Source organism: Tamandua tetradactyla, chromosome 11 (assembly GCF_023851605.1).
Source record: "Tamandua tetradactyla isolate mTamTet1 chromosome 11, mTamTet1.pri, whole genome shotgun sequence".
Lineage (NCBI taxonomy): Eukaryota > Metazoa > Chordata > Mammalia > Pilosa > Myrmecophagidae > Tamandua > Tamandua tetradactyla.
The window spans coordinates 72,644,546-72,659,371 of NC_135337.1; the positions used below are offsets into that span (position 1 = coordinate 72,644,546).

Consider the following 14,826-nt stretch of genomic DNA (forward strand, 5'->3'; position numbering starts at 1 on the left):
TCCTCAAATTCTGGCGTTCCACAACCCCCCACACTTAGGACAACTGTTGAAATTCTGTGCACGCTGTAAAACTGACTTTGATCTTGCTTATATCCCGTGGCAGCCTCCCACTCCTCCCCACCTCTTTTTATAAGCCTCTTGAGGGAAAAACCATGGTTTGCACTTAGGAGATTTTTAGTAGTTATCAAACGAATGTTTGAGTAGCAAAATATTTTCCTTGAGAAATACAGGAAGACTCAGGAAGCATAAACACTTGCCTTTAAGATAAATATTCCCAGTTATTAGCTAAGACCAATTCCTAGAGCACGTCTTAGATGCTGATGACCTAACCAAAAGAGAATCAAAACCAAAGGCAAAGAATTCCCGGAATGTTGCAGCCAGGGGAACGTGGAGAGTTTATTTCCAAGTCCTTCGCTCAGTGGATTAGAGCAGGAAAGACTGAGGCAGAGTACGGCCACTTCAAAGTCTCGGGTTTCTTTGATGACACCTTCATTTGAACAATTTCCCAATTTCTTTTGAGTATTGTCTTTAATCTAGTGCTAACTGTCATCAGTGTATTAAGTGTTGACTAAGCAAACCACAGTCTAACTCCAGTGAAATTCTACTTTTAGGACAATGAGAAAGAGATGCATAAAAATATAGAAATAAAAATGTGAATATATAGATACATGCAAATACAGAAAAGGTACAGTTAATACACGAGAGCAGTGATTTTGCTTTTACGTTAATGTTGAAAAGTCTTGTACTTTTCTCTAGGCCCTTTATTTCAGAATGGGGCTGTGTGCATTCTCACCTGTAGCCACGAGAAGGCCTCTGGCAGATTTCAGTTTTCTGCTTTTTGGTAGGGTTTGATTGGACTCTACCCCATGGTGGTGGGGAAGCATGCCTGTCCTTATTCAGTGATGAAAAGGTGCTTGCCGAGGGTGTGCTTCTTGGCAGTCACCCAACAGATATTACCCCAGACTGATCCTAATGGGGGGTGGTGAGTAAAGATGCATTTATATTTATGAAGGTACATTTTATATACCTTCTATAAGCTGCAGGTATTTTATGGCTCTTACCATAAAAGTACCTAAAGAAGCTTTCCAACCATCTCTAGCTAAGTTTTTCCTTGTCTGAACCATAGGGAAAGTTAAAAATGAAGAAAAAAAGACCTCAGCTTACCGAGTGGAGGAAATGGAGCACGTCAGGAACTTTTCTGTGGGGGCACATGGTGTGATGCTTTAGGAGAGTGGGTTTTGGATGCTGAGGCAAAGCCCAGGCCGCACCCGGCTTCTGTGTGCACGTGTTAGGTTCGGAGGCACAGTTCACCCGTAGCTGCATCTCACATCTGCGTCTCCCTATTTGCACGGCTCCCGCTCAGAGCAGCAGCGCCAGCCTGGTCCACCCGGCGGGCATCGTGGCACTTAGAAACGTAAACCAGGCGGTGTCATGTCTCCACAGCTTCCAGAGGCTTCTGATTCCACTTTGGATGCACTGCTTTCCGTGACTTTCACACCAGGTGCCAGGGTGGCGAATGGTTTGAGGATGTCTCTGGTAAATGTGAGGTCACAGTACTTTCTAACTGGTGGCCATGCCGTGATTTCACATTCAGCAGATGTGGGTACATCACAAGTGGGAGACGTTTGGTCACACGTTTGTGGGGTTTGGTTTGAAGAGTTCTCTGCTCTGTACACTTTTGGCTTTATTTCTCAAGTGTCCTGTATTTCAGCTGTAATATATCTGGCAGCACTAGATAATTTTCTTTCCTCTAGCCGATTGCTGTGTTTTGAACTTCCATGACTGTCAACACGATTTCATTTCTAGTTGTTTCCATAAATGATAAACTAAAAGATTTTGCTAATGTGTGGCATCCTCTCTCTTCCCCCACCAATGAAAAGAGACTTCCACCAGGAAACATGCTTGGCATGTACACAATGGAGACTTTATCACAAGTCAGAGCTGAGGTTCAAAGTCAAAGGAGAAATTCTACTTTTCTCCTGGAACTTGTTCCAGGCATCTAGAAATTCAGAAAGAAAGGATGTATCAAGAACGTGTGGTATGTTTGATACTTACTTTAAAGTTAATTGAAAAAAAAAAGACAAAATTCTCAGTTGCTTTTATGTAGAGTGAAATATTTTTAAATAAGGGATTTAAAACCTTGGTATCTAAATTCATCATAAAGTTTGTAAACTTAAAATTTTGTACGCTTCTGGCAAGGTGGGCTTTAGGGGGTTCAGACCTGGTTTGCTTCCTGTTTCTGTCAGTGGTTAGTCCCCAGATTGGGGGAATTGCCGCTACAGGGGCCAAGGAAGCTGTCCTTTAGTCTCGCAGAGTTGGAGACCTGGGATGGGCTTCCAGAAGTTTCTGAAGTGTCTTCATCTACCACTCCGCTGCAACCCCAAGTCCTCAATTTCCGTCCAAGGGAATATTTAATGAGATAAATTATGTTTTCTTGATAAGTAGCATTCTCCTAGTGATTGTGCATTTCTCTATAGGCTGCAATCCCCTTTTCCCATCTCATTCAAAGTGGGGCTTCTTCCCCCTCAGCCTGGCTCCCTCTCTTTCTCGGTGAGAGCTTCCTCTCTGTTTTCCAACCTGTCTGTTTAGTGAAGTGGGAACTGGTGTAAATGGCCTCCTGCTAAGGGCAATTCACATGCTTGGATAATAATAACAATACCACTTTAAAAACACGCTCTTGGCAGGAAGCTTAGGGTGGGAATGTCTGGCTGCCTGTAGGCCTGTCCCTGCACGGCTGGGTGACCAGCCCAGGGAAGAGGTACCAGGCCAGCCGGGCCCTCATGCACTGCGGCCTGCTGCGGCCTCCTAACACCGCCCTATGCTTTACGGCGGCTGATGGCCATCCCCTCCGAGGCCAGCTCCTGCCCCAGGCCCTGGGGCCCTCTCCTACTCTACCTCCCGAGGCTGCTCCACTGCCTGAGGCTGCTCCACTGCCCAAGGCTGCTCCACCGCCTGAGGCTGCTCCACCTCCTGAGGCTGCTCCACCGCCTAGGGCTGCTCCACCTCCTGAGGCTGCTCCACTACCTAAGGCTGCTCCACCTCCTGAAACTGCTCCAGAGTTTTGCGGCCCTCTAGAGGGACTATTTAGGGCTGTTCTTATTTAAAGAAAACATGTAACCAGTCCAAAATTGACTTCTTACCAGCACTCAGGCAACCCTTCTAGCGACCCTGGGCCAGGGCCACCCTGCCCCGAGGTGGGCTCAGGCACTGAGAAGCCGTCCTGTGCACACCTGTGAGCAAGTCCTGGCCCAGTCCTGACCAGGAAGTAGACGCCCTCCCGAGACAACCATATGTTCAGTCCTGAAGCCTCTGAATCTTTCTTCCTCTATTTCCCTCTCTACTATTTACTCTCCAATGATTTTGTTACCCTTTGTGTATTTACGGTTGCAGAGACTAACACAAAAACTAAGGCCTTTTCTGACATTCCAGTCGTCAATTTTTCTAGGGGTTTTAATCGTCAGACTTTTCATCCCTTCTCTGCTCTCTGCTTGTAGAGTCACCAAAATCCTTTAAACCAGGTGTTAGTCATCTGTAAAATATGAATTACACCTTGTGTCTCTTTCTTTTGCTTCCTTATGCCAGACAGGTATCGAGTCTTTTCCGTGTCGGGCGGCATTCTCAGGGACCGTGGTGAAACTGACCCCCCTTTGATGCCACTGTAGACTATACGCAGTTGGGGCTGATTCGCCATCGGGAAACTGCAGGCCTGGAGGGGAAGCCAGGGGCCCACACCAGGGGCCCACACCAGGGGACTTCCTAAAGCTACCCTGTGCTGGGCGTGGGGAAAGGCGTTGCAGGCATTTAGGGGCAGAAATGTCCAGGGAACTTCAAGCGGGCCTGACTGGTGCAGGCGGCCGCTGGCCTCAGGCCCACCGGACTTGGACTCTGGCTTCTCCACTTTCTGGCAGGATGACCCGGCGTGTTTCCTTAGTGTCCCTGAGCCTCTGTGCCTGGTCCACAGTACGCGGACAACACTGCTGCCTGCCTCAGAGGCCGTTTCGAGGACCGATGGGCCTGTGATGCTTGTCCGTCCCTGGTCTAGTGGGACCCAGTAAACGCTCGGCGTTGTAATCGTCAGTGACGCCGTTGCGTTCAGCGTCCCCATGTGTCGCCCCGTGCTTGCAGGTGTTCACACTACCTCATGAATACCGACACCGCAGTGGCCTAACCCCCAGGTTATGAGACATTTCCTTTCTAGTGGAAAAAGATCTGTTCTGCTTGGATAGTTTGGTGAAATATGAAAAACAGTCCATATTTTCCTTTTTTCCCAGGCTGTCCTGGTGCCAAAAAGAATGAGTTTCTCACGAGCGTCCTGGATGCGCTGTCCACCGACATGGTCCACGCCGTCTCGGACCCTTCCGCCTCCGGACGGTACGTTGCATTTGCCCAGGCCGCGGTGGGAATCTTTCCGGGAACTATGGAAAGTGAAAACCAAGTCTAACCCTTAGATAGCTGAGACCTGGCTCAGCTTATTTGGGCCTCGGGAAAAGACGTCCTCCCCGGAACTTTAAATTGCCTTGTGCATTTGGAGGCTGTTTACTGAGCTGGTTTTTCCTGTGGTGAAACAGGGGCAGCACTGTCCTAAGGGAAAGGGCCGTTCCCAGGCTCTTTGAGATGGTCCCGTTCAGTGTCGCGTGTGGTGGGGCGGAGAGGGGGAGGTCCCCTGGCTCAGATGGCTTTGCCTTTGGGATTGCATTTTAAGGTTATTGATTGGACTTTAAGTACTTTCAGTTAAATGCTCAATTTAAATTTCTCAAAATATGGTGTTTAGACACAGACATGTTCTCTCTTTGAGTATAATGGAGACGCATCTCCTCTTCTGAGACTGAGGCACTGACCCAGAAAATAGGTGCATGCAGCCACGTCTGCGCATGTTTCCTGAAACTCCTCTCGAGCTCCTGTAGGTGACTGCTGATATGCTAGTTCCCCTGTATGTTTTTTTGCTGTGACATTTTAAGTGTTGAATTTTCCCTGTAAAATTAGCAATGGTTTTCTTTCTGTATTGTAAAGAAATTTTTCTGATGAGTATTTCTACTTTGTATTTCCTTAGAGCATTTGTCTGCCTCCTTCATTCCCACCCCCCAACCTTTAATTATCTCATCTGTTTTAGATGATCTGAAGCCTTTTGTTCTCCTTAGCCGAAAGACTCTCCTTATCTCTTTGCTCTCAGATAAGACTCAAGAAGAACAAAATAGGCAATGCAAATGGAAAATATCGCAATTGGGTAGTCAAATTAAAATTAATAGAGCAAGAAATCACTTAAATTTCAAATTTACATCTAATATTCTTAGAAATATGTTCTCTTCTGAAAACCTAAAATTGAAAGCAGTGCATGAATCACCATATGAGAAGCCCCTCTGAAAGATCTGGAAAATAATCGATAGTGTCAGAGCATCCTAATGGGTGTGACTGATTGTTTTCACACTTACAGGAAGCAGGGCTTGTCCAAACCAAGCAAGATCTGGAGTCCAGTGACCACCTAGAGAAGGGGCACTGGAGCCTGGCACACACAGTCCCTCCACTTCCCCTGCTGGGAAGGGGCCCTTTCCCTCTGGGCACAGGCCTGACTCAATTCTGCCCTTTTAGGAGTTCCTTCCTCCCTCCCTTCCTCCCTCCCTCCCTTCCTTCCAACATTTACTTATATAAGGGAAAGATGTTACAACTTCACAATATATATTTTGTGCCTTTCAATATAACAAAGATGGAAACAATATTTAAATGAATCACATGTGGAAGAATAGAAAACATAGGGACTCAAAACTTTCCTAGGTAGACTGCTGAGGTCTGAATCAGCGCCACATGCCGTGGGGCAGGGACTCCCAGCCTGGCCGCCCTGTGGGGTGCAGACCCACAGCACTGGCCGCCCCAGGCGCTGGCCGCCGCTGCCTCGAGGACTTGCCTCGCCTGTGCCTAGCTGCTGTGCCTTTGCCATTTGGAAACCAATTTGAGATGTTTTAGCTGTCACTTTTCAAAATTATTGTTTTTAATAATATTTTATTAAATTGATTAAGTTAAATATCATTATTCAGGAAGATATGAATAATATTTCCTGTGACCTCGTGGTAAACATGAGCAGAGTCACCATCACGGCATCAGGCGGCAGCGGCGGGCGTCTGTGGTCTGCTTGGCGTGGCGTGTGGGGCGCAGCCAACAGAGTGGACAGCCGCCGCCTTTCGTGGTTGCGTGTCTGACCAACCTGTATCTTCTTACAGGCTTTCAGAACCCGACCCCAGCCACACCCTCGAAGAGAGGGTGGTCCACTGGTATTTCAAAGTGCTCGATAAAAACTCCAGCGGCGACATCGGCAAAAAGGAAATCAAGCCCTTCAAGAGGTTCCTTCGGAAGAAATCGAAACCCAAAAAATGCGTGAAGAAATTTGTTGAATATTGTGATGTGAATAATGACAAATCCATATCGGTACAAGAATTAATGGGCTGCCTGGGAGTTACTAAAGAAGAAGGTAAAGCAAACACAAAGAAACGTCATAGTAAGAGCCTTTTCTCATTATTCCATGCTTTGTACCATGTCAGATCTCAATGCCTGCTTGATTGCCTCTTTGAGTTCACAGACTCTCCTTATGTCCCATGGGGGATTGCCTCTTTGAGTTCACAGACTCTCCTTATGTCCTGTGGGGGAAGGGAAATGAACCTGACGCAGTAAAGCTCACTCACGCCTGTCTGTAGAAACAACAGACCCTCAGTAACTTGCCACCCAGGCAGAAGGCCAGGTCGGAAGGGCAGGAGTTGTGCTCTGAAGACCTCAGCTCTTTTGATGTTGTCTGAAGAGTGGTGGCAGCCTTTCCGAGCAGGTTTTGCCTTCAGATGAGTGAGGTGCAAATCTAGGAACTCTCGGAAATAACTTGCTTGCTCTGTGCAATGACTGCAAACCACATTTTTAGGCCAGTTTACGAGCAGTCTAACATAATTTAATTGCTGTTAGCCAAACAAGTTATTATTGTGGTTGAAAACACTATTTTAGCTGTTTTTCTACCTGAATAGATCTTTATGTGAGGATAGGGCTTAATTAACCATCTGTCACAGAAAGAGAGAAAATCTCATCATAGCCAGAGCTGTAACAATTTCAGCAGGCAGTCTGGCATGGAGAAAGCCTTCCGAGAGTCAAGAAGACTGGCTTCTAAATGCAGCACTGCTGGCTGTGCGTACATCCTAGAAAAGCCGCTTTATTTGGGGGCAGTTTGATTTCCTCATCTATACAATAAACGTCCTGGTAGGGTTAGCAGAGCGCTCTCAGATTGGAAATATTTTATGATTCCATGATCAGAATCTATATTAGACTTCACGTTATTCTAATATCAACTTCAGCAATGCATTTTAAAAATACGAGTATGAGAATAGATTCTGGAATATTAATATATGGGTTCTTCTTTACCCTGTTGTATTTGCAGCCCAAGGATACAATACGGAGGCTGGTTAGATGGTCTAGGCTGTGCGTTTACAGAAGGCGATGCTTGTCTGATGCTTATCTGATATCTAATTTACTCTGTGTCGTCTGCGCCTGTCGGAGGGGCTGCTGAGAGAATTATTCAACCAAAGCAGGGTCCGGGCTCGATCCTGGGTAACTGTGGAAAGCTTCCTGTTAATTCTGGAAAAATTGAGCTTTATTTTAAAATCCTGTGAGGGTCTCTGTAAGCTAATTTCACTTCATGTTAGTCCTGAAAATGACTCCATTGGGTCCACAGTGCAAATGAGTTCACTGTTCATTTAAGGATGTGACTTCAGGGTGAGGAGAAGCAATTCTCGACCTTTGCTCTTTGCCTTTCTTTTCTGCTGTCGGGTAGTGGTTGAATTTAGAAATTCCCTGGTGGTGTTAGACACTCTGTGCCCTATCAAGGACGCTTCCAGCTGAGTCACGCAGGTGTGCTTTCGGGGTGTGCACGTGGGTGAGCGTGAAAGGCACTGGCCTGTAACAGGCGTGCCGGGACAGGCAGGCACCCTGGACTGATGTGGCCCCAAACTGCACTCAGAATCTCTCCCAGCAGGAACACGGGAAAGGGGCTGCCGGCCAGTAGCTGCTCTGCCTTGCAGTCAGCATGTCCCCGTAGCCAGTCTGGGTTACACAGGAGGAAACTGGGACTCATTGTAGTTATTTCCAAAGTCATACAGCCGGTGCCTCTGGGAGTTTGGGTGAAGCGCTCCTTCCCCAGCCTCGGCATGTGACGGGGGGAGCACAGGGGGACGTGTCACAGCTCCTTCAGCTGCACCTGCACGACCGCGCTCCAGACCTTCAGATGAAAAGCCAGAAAAGCGCGTGCAGGCGTTTGCCTGGCCGCTTTCCCGCTTTCCTTTGAACTCCTCCCTTAGCCCACCCGGTCCCCACGTCCTGTACCTTTCTCTCTTGTGACCTTTCAGGTGCTACTTTTGGTTTCTTGGATTTAGACTGCTTGCCTCACTCTCCTTGCTTTTTCTTCTTACTTTGGCTCTGCCTTAGAGTGCCAAGAGCCTAAGACCCTCCCCCAGCTTTGGGCCGCCTGCCCACCAGCGGGTTCGCCCCTGCAGCTCCAAGAGAGCATCACGAGAACACGTGAAAAGGAGGTGGCTGCCACACCTCAGCAGCTGGAAGGGCTAAAGGAGAGTTATTATTCCCTTCTCTTGGCGGCTCTGGTGATTCCACAAGGAGTAAAGATGAAAATCCATCCCAAGTGGCTGGTGGAGGGAGCGGCCGGCTCCCTGAGTCACCCCATGATCCCCGCGGCATGGCTGCGCTGGGAGCCTCCGTGGCTCTTCCGTCGTGGCAGAAACGAGGCTCCCGGTGGCCACAGCAGGCTCGTTCTCATGGTTAGGAGGAGGAAGTCAAGTTCAGGTGGAACAGAATGCAAATACATCTGTTAAATATCTCACTCTTCATCTGTCTCCGGGTGCACAGCCTGGCCCATTTTTTCCCCAACAGTTCGCTCCCATGGGTAGTTGAAGGGTTGCTTGATAAGCTCCGAGAAACCGGGGGGCCCCTCAGCACTGATTCTCCTGCAGAACATGGCCTTGTGGCCCAAACCTGGGTCTCCCTCCAATATGAAATATCTCTGGCCTCCTGAATAAGTGTGTTGTTCCATCATTCTCAGAAGAGCTCATCGTTGAATTTGTGCTTGTTTTAACATCAGAAATTGATGGACTTGAGTACAATATAATCTGCGCCTATTTGCCTATTTGTGGTTCTGTTTCCCACAGCAAACTCTCCTACTCTGAAGGCAAAGCCTCTGTCATATTTACTGTGTCACTCTATGTGCATCACCTTCCCCAGACTCCATGAGATTCCCCAGGCATCAGTCATCAGTGAGCTCTCCCCCTGGCTTGTAATTAGGCACCAGGAGAAAGATTTCAGCCCAGTGTGTCACGTGACATAAAAACGGGCATAGGGTGGTGCAACAGTGGCTTAGTGTCAGAGTTCTTGCCTACCATGCCAGAGACCCGAGTTCGATTCCCAGAGCCTGCCCATGCAAAAAAAAAATGGTGTATGACTCCACGGTCAACTACAGAACTCTTGATATTATGGACCTCACGGAATCCTGGTATTATGGATTCCACATGCATCGATCTTTCTGGAGTTGCTTTGTGCTTTAGACACTGTTACCCATTCATTCTTTCAACCAAAAATTTGAGTAACTATTAGAAATCAAGGGATGGAGATAAGAGCTGAATCTCAGAAATTTCACAATTTATAAGGAAGGAATGTAATGTAATGTGATAAAGGAATAGTGCTTTGTGCAAAATCCTGTCAGTCTACTGAGGAGAGAACCACTGAGCCTGGCTGGATGGTTTCAGGAAGACCTGGCGGAGGAGGCAATGTTTGACTTTGCTCCTGACTAAGAAGTAGAAGTTCAGTAGCCAACAAGATGGAAGAGAAACATCCCAGTTGTGCCAGGCTTTGCAAAGACATTTTGGCGCCTCAGTGCTCCTCAGCCTCTCAGCCTCAAATAATTCCAACCCTGTTTGGCTTGGGCAGCAGAAGGATCTCTGCTGGGAGGAACCGTTCCTGCATGGCATTCCGGAGAACAGCTCGTCTGATGAGCCCATAACCGTAAGAGTTGCTTTGCAGGGATTATATAAAACATCTCACTAAAGTTGTGCTCTGTAGAAGAAATAAGAGGAGAGTTTGGTATTCCTGGAAGTGCTGGCCCTTCCTGTTTGGATTCTGGGGAAAGTTCATCCCAGGTCTTGGATGGAATTACTACCCCAGAGAGGAGCCAAGAAAGTGAGACCACAAGTGTTGGCTTCATTTCTCCTACCACTAGGCTATATTATGTGCCAGTGGTAGAGGACATGTGAAGTGTTTTGGTGGAAAGGAAATGCTCGAGATGGAGATGGACATGGGGGCAGAGTTGGAATGTAGGTGGACTTTGAAGCTACTGCACCTGATGAGACACCTTAGGGAGTGAGTGGAGATAAGAGACAGTGAGGCGTGGGCACTTCAAAGAGTATTTGGGGAGATGAGAAGGCTACAAGGACACTGAGAAGGACCCGCCAGAGTGGGAGGAAGAGAAGCAGGTAGAGCCAGCAACGTGTTTGACCTGACAGTCAGGAAATGTACTCTAGTGCATGGAAAGAGGCCCCGCCCCGCTGCTGTCATCGGGATTCTTTCCGTAGCTTCCTAAACGGGCCCTGCCTTCTGCCTCGTACCCTTCCACTTTGCTTCTCACAACACCCGCAGGGCGCTTGTTATCACGTCAAAGATCACGTCTCCAACCAGAACCCACCAATGCACCCAATGTTTTTTTTATTGCATACTATAACATATATACAAAGCAAAGCAAAGCAAAGAAAAAAGCAATAGTTTTCAAAGCAATCTTCAGCAAGTAGTTATAGGACAGATCCCAGAGTTTGTCATGGGCTACGATACGATCCTCTCAGATTTTCCCTTCTAGCTGCTCCAGAATATAGGAGGCTAGAAGGAATAAATATTTTTTATCACCACAATCGACTTTCTTTCTTTCTTTTTTGTGAAAACTAACATGTATACAAAAAAGAAATACATTTCAAAGCACAGCACCACAATCAGCTGTAGAACATATTTCAGGGTTTTACATAGGTTATCATTTCACAATTTTAGGTTTTTACTTCTAGCTGCTCTAAGATACTGGAGACTTAAAGGTATCAATTTAATGATTCAGCATTCATATTCATTTGTTAAACCCTGCCTTCTCTGTATAACTCCACCATCACCTTTGATCTTTCTAGCCCTCTCTTTAGGGGTGTTTGGGCTGTGGCCATTTGAACTTTTTCATGTTGGAAGGGTCTGTCACTAACAAGGGGTAGGGAGATGGAATTATCTAATGTTCTGGAGAGGCTGGGCCCTTTAGGTTTCAGGACTTATCTGGTCCAGAGACCCATCTGGAAAGTTGCTCTAGTGCGTGGAACCCTTGTGGAATCTTATATATTGCCCTAGGTGTTCAGGATTGGCTGAAATGGTTTTGGTTGGGGGTTGGCAGGTTATGATAAGTTGCAAGGTCTAACTGAAGCTTGTGTAAGAGCAACCTCCAGAGTAACCTCTATTTGAACTCTCTCTGCCACTGATACTTTATTAGTTATACTTTTTTCCTCCTTTTGGTCAGGATGGAATTGTTGATCCCATGGTACCAGGTCTGTATTCATCCCTGGGAGTCCTCTCCTATTCGCCAGGGAGACTTTCACCCCTGGATGTCATGTCCACATAGCAGGGAGGGCAGTGATTTCACTTGCAGGGTTGGGCTTAGAGAGAGTGAGGCCATATCTGAGCAACAAAAGAGGTCCTCCAGAAATAACTCTTAGGTATACTTCTAAGACTAAGCTTTTTGTAAGTATACTTATATACTAATATACTAAGCTTCCCTGCTATCTACATAAGCCTCACAAGAGTAAGCCTCAAGATCAAGGGCATGGCCTATTGATTTGGGTGTCCCTAAAGTTTGACACAGTGTCAGGGGATTCCCTGATGGTAAAGTTTAATAGTTTCATATTTTTTCTCCCATCCCTCAAGGGACTTTGCCGATACTCTGCTTATCTGCTTAATATATTCTAGAATGTATCAAGGCATTACATTAAGCTGTGCAGGATTACCCTCATTCTTATTCTGGGCTCCCTGTATTTCAGTTGTTTAAATGAAATATCCAGACAGGTTGAGTTAGATTATGTGCTACAGAAAATTTAGGTTCCGGACAAAATAAACCTTTCTTCCTTTGGTCTCAAAGAGTAGGCGTAGTTCTAGAATACTGGCAATGTCTTCCTTACCCCTGTGTTCTGAATTACCTTAATCCCGACCTCATTGGCTTCATTCTTATATCTAAACACAGGTTATAGATACATAAAACAGCCTCTCAAAATCCAGAAATAATAATTACCACTCCGGTCTCAATTTATCTGGTATAAGAGTTTTCCATCTAGGCCCCTGTTTTCTTATAAGCATTTTCTAAAGGGGACCATACAATAATTGCTCCTTTGTTTCTGGCTTATTTTCCCTCACCAAATGTCCCACAGGTTCATTCACATCGTTGCATGCCTCATGATTTCGTTACTTTTTGTAGCAGAACAATATTCAGTCATATGTATACACCATCCTTTGCCAGTCTGCTTCTCAGTCAGTGCATCCTTCGGCCACCTGCATTCATCAGGCATCAGGTATAAAGTCAACAGTTCATCAATACCCTCAATTTTAGATAATTTCCTTGTTCCCAAGAAAAACATAACCAATAAACACACCTTCACCAAGTAGGAAATCTCTAACTCCCCTTAACTCTTGTCCCTCGCCCCATTATTTACCTCCTCTGTGGCTGTGGCAGTGCTGATGTTTTTCTCTTAAACATGGCCCATAGCATGCAATGGCAGTTTCCCCTGTACACTGGTCTTAAACACTCTTTGTACACAAATCATACCTTTGCAAGAATTTATTTATATTTCTAGTGTTAATCAGTGGGACACATAGGTCTATACAACCCCTTTCAATCTTGTTCACCTTCAATATGGTAGCATCCAATGGTTTTGCATCTCATTTTGAGAAAAAAATCAAAGTTCTTTTAATAACTAAAGGGTCTGCATGAGCCCCTCTCTCGCCTGGTTGCCCACCTGGGTGGCCTGTCCAGGCCCCTCCTGTTCTCTGCTCACTTTCCCCCACCCCAGCCTGTCTGTGACTGCTCTGAGCACTTGTTGTCACTCCAGCAGCGTCGCCCTCGCTGCTTCCTCTGCCCCAGACCCTGAAAGGTGTTCTCACTTGGAGTGTGTGCAAGTGTGTTTAGGTTCCAGAAAATTCAATTGAATGTGTTCAGCCCAGAACAGCCCTGATTATGTGGCACAAATGTTCACTGGCCTCATCAGTAGATGCGTTGAGGCCACATGGAATTTTGTAAAGCCCTTTTCATTAGAGAAAGCAGCCAGAGACTTCTTACTGAGCACGTGTGCTTCTGGTCTTGAGCTGGCACCATGGAGGACGTGTAAAGCATTTTACTGACACTCTGATTGCTTCAAGTGTCTTTGAGTAAATGTCCCGTGTCCACGTGCATGCCTTACTTTCAAGAGAATTGGTCCATTGCTGGAGTAGCAAGGCCTGTTTCTAGACAAGTCGAATTCATCAGATGGCCACTTTGGAGTTGCCCATTTGGCAGTGCCCTGTAGGCAGAGGGCTATGAATAATTTTTCCTGACCTGTGTATGGGAATCAGCCTCTTCCCAAGGTTCCAGCGTTGCTCCTGGCATTGCTGAGTAAAGACTTGAAGGACGCATGGAGTTCTCAAAAGCAATGGGATGGAGCGTGGCAGAAAGAGTACAATACACGTACTGCATGTATTGATCCCTGATGTCAGCTGGGCACCCACTGGTAACAGAACCCTGAGATTGCAGGGGCATGGGATGGGGCCCTCGCTCCCGCTCCTACCACGGGAGGGGGGCAAGCGGCCCGTCCTCTTCCAGGGTGTAGGTTATCCCACATGCCTCCGTGCTCCGGGACCCGGGCGGAAGGAGCAGCAAGGGAAGCGCTCATCTCAAGGCGGGGGGAGGCCGGCCCCACACCTGCACCGAAGCAGTGCAGACCTGCAGGTGACGCTCAGACTCACACGGAGGGCGGGACCTGTGGCCCCTGTTACGGGGTGGAGGAGAGTGCAGGACAGAGGACGGCAAGCTCTTCCTCAAGGTCAATGTTTTTTAGAAATACTAAAATCACCGCAGAACCTGGGGCTGTCTTCGGCCATCCAATAACTGATATGGTGGAGTGTTTTCTGTTCGTTTGTTTAAATGCTACTTTTAAATTATTCATTCATTCATTAATTTTTAATCCATATGCTTTACTAAATATGGTGGAGTTTTATTGACTTAGGACCAACCAAGAAGATAGCGTATGATTTCCCCCAAAGAAAGTAAGTGACAATTGGTAAAAGTGGTGATTTGGTCAAATAATGAGCATTGGGGATTTGGACACATGGTTAGTTCATTTTTGCAGCCCTTTAATTTTCCTTGAGGAGTTTTCTCTGCATTTAAGAAACATATTTTGGGCGGGTCACAGTGGCTCAGCAGGTAGAGTTTTCACCTGCCATGCTGGAGACCCGGGTTCGATTCCCAGTGCCTGCCCAGGCAAAAAAAAAAAAAAAGAAAAGAAAAACACAAAAGCGTATTTTGTTATCAGTTATTTTTTCCTACCATATGTAGTTTGAAATATTAGAAAGTCAGGAAAACCTAAATATTCAGCAGGGGATTGGTTGGGACATTCTAAATATCCAAACTTTTACCAGCCTCTTTGATTTTGTTTCCTTTATTATTGCTTTCTGCATAGTGCATTTTGTATTTTAAAAAAATGAGAAATCAAATGAACATAAGTAATATGTGAATCTTTATTCTGAGAGATAATCAGACTT

The 14,826-nt window shown here is 46.4% G+C and overlaps 1 protein-coding gene across 3 annotated transcripts in view; it reads left to right on the top strand.

The window, feature by feature from the left end:
- Positions 1 to 14,826, top strand: part of SMOC2 (SPARC related modular calcium binding 2) — a 198,333-nt gene that overhangs the window by 176,719 nt on the left and 6,788 nt on the right. For 2 of the 3 annotated variants that reach the window (XM_077120876.1, XM_077120878.1), the window contains exons 10-11: positions 4,272 to 4,371; positions 6,213 to 6,487. In XM_077120876.1, coding sequence (XP_076976991.1) covers positions 4,272 to 4,371; positions 6,213 to 6,487 — 375 coding nt within the window. The remainder of the gene's footprint in view (positions 1 to 4,271; positions 4,372 to 6,212; positions 6,488 to 14,826) is intronic. The other variant, XM_077120877.1, reaches the window with a different exon arrangement.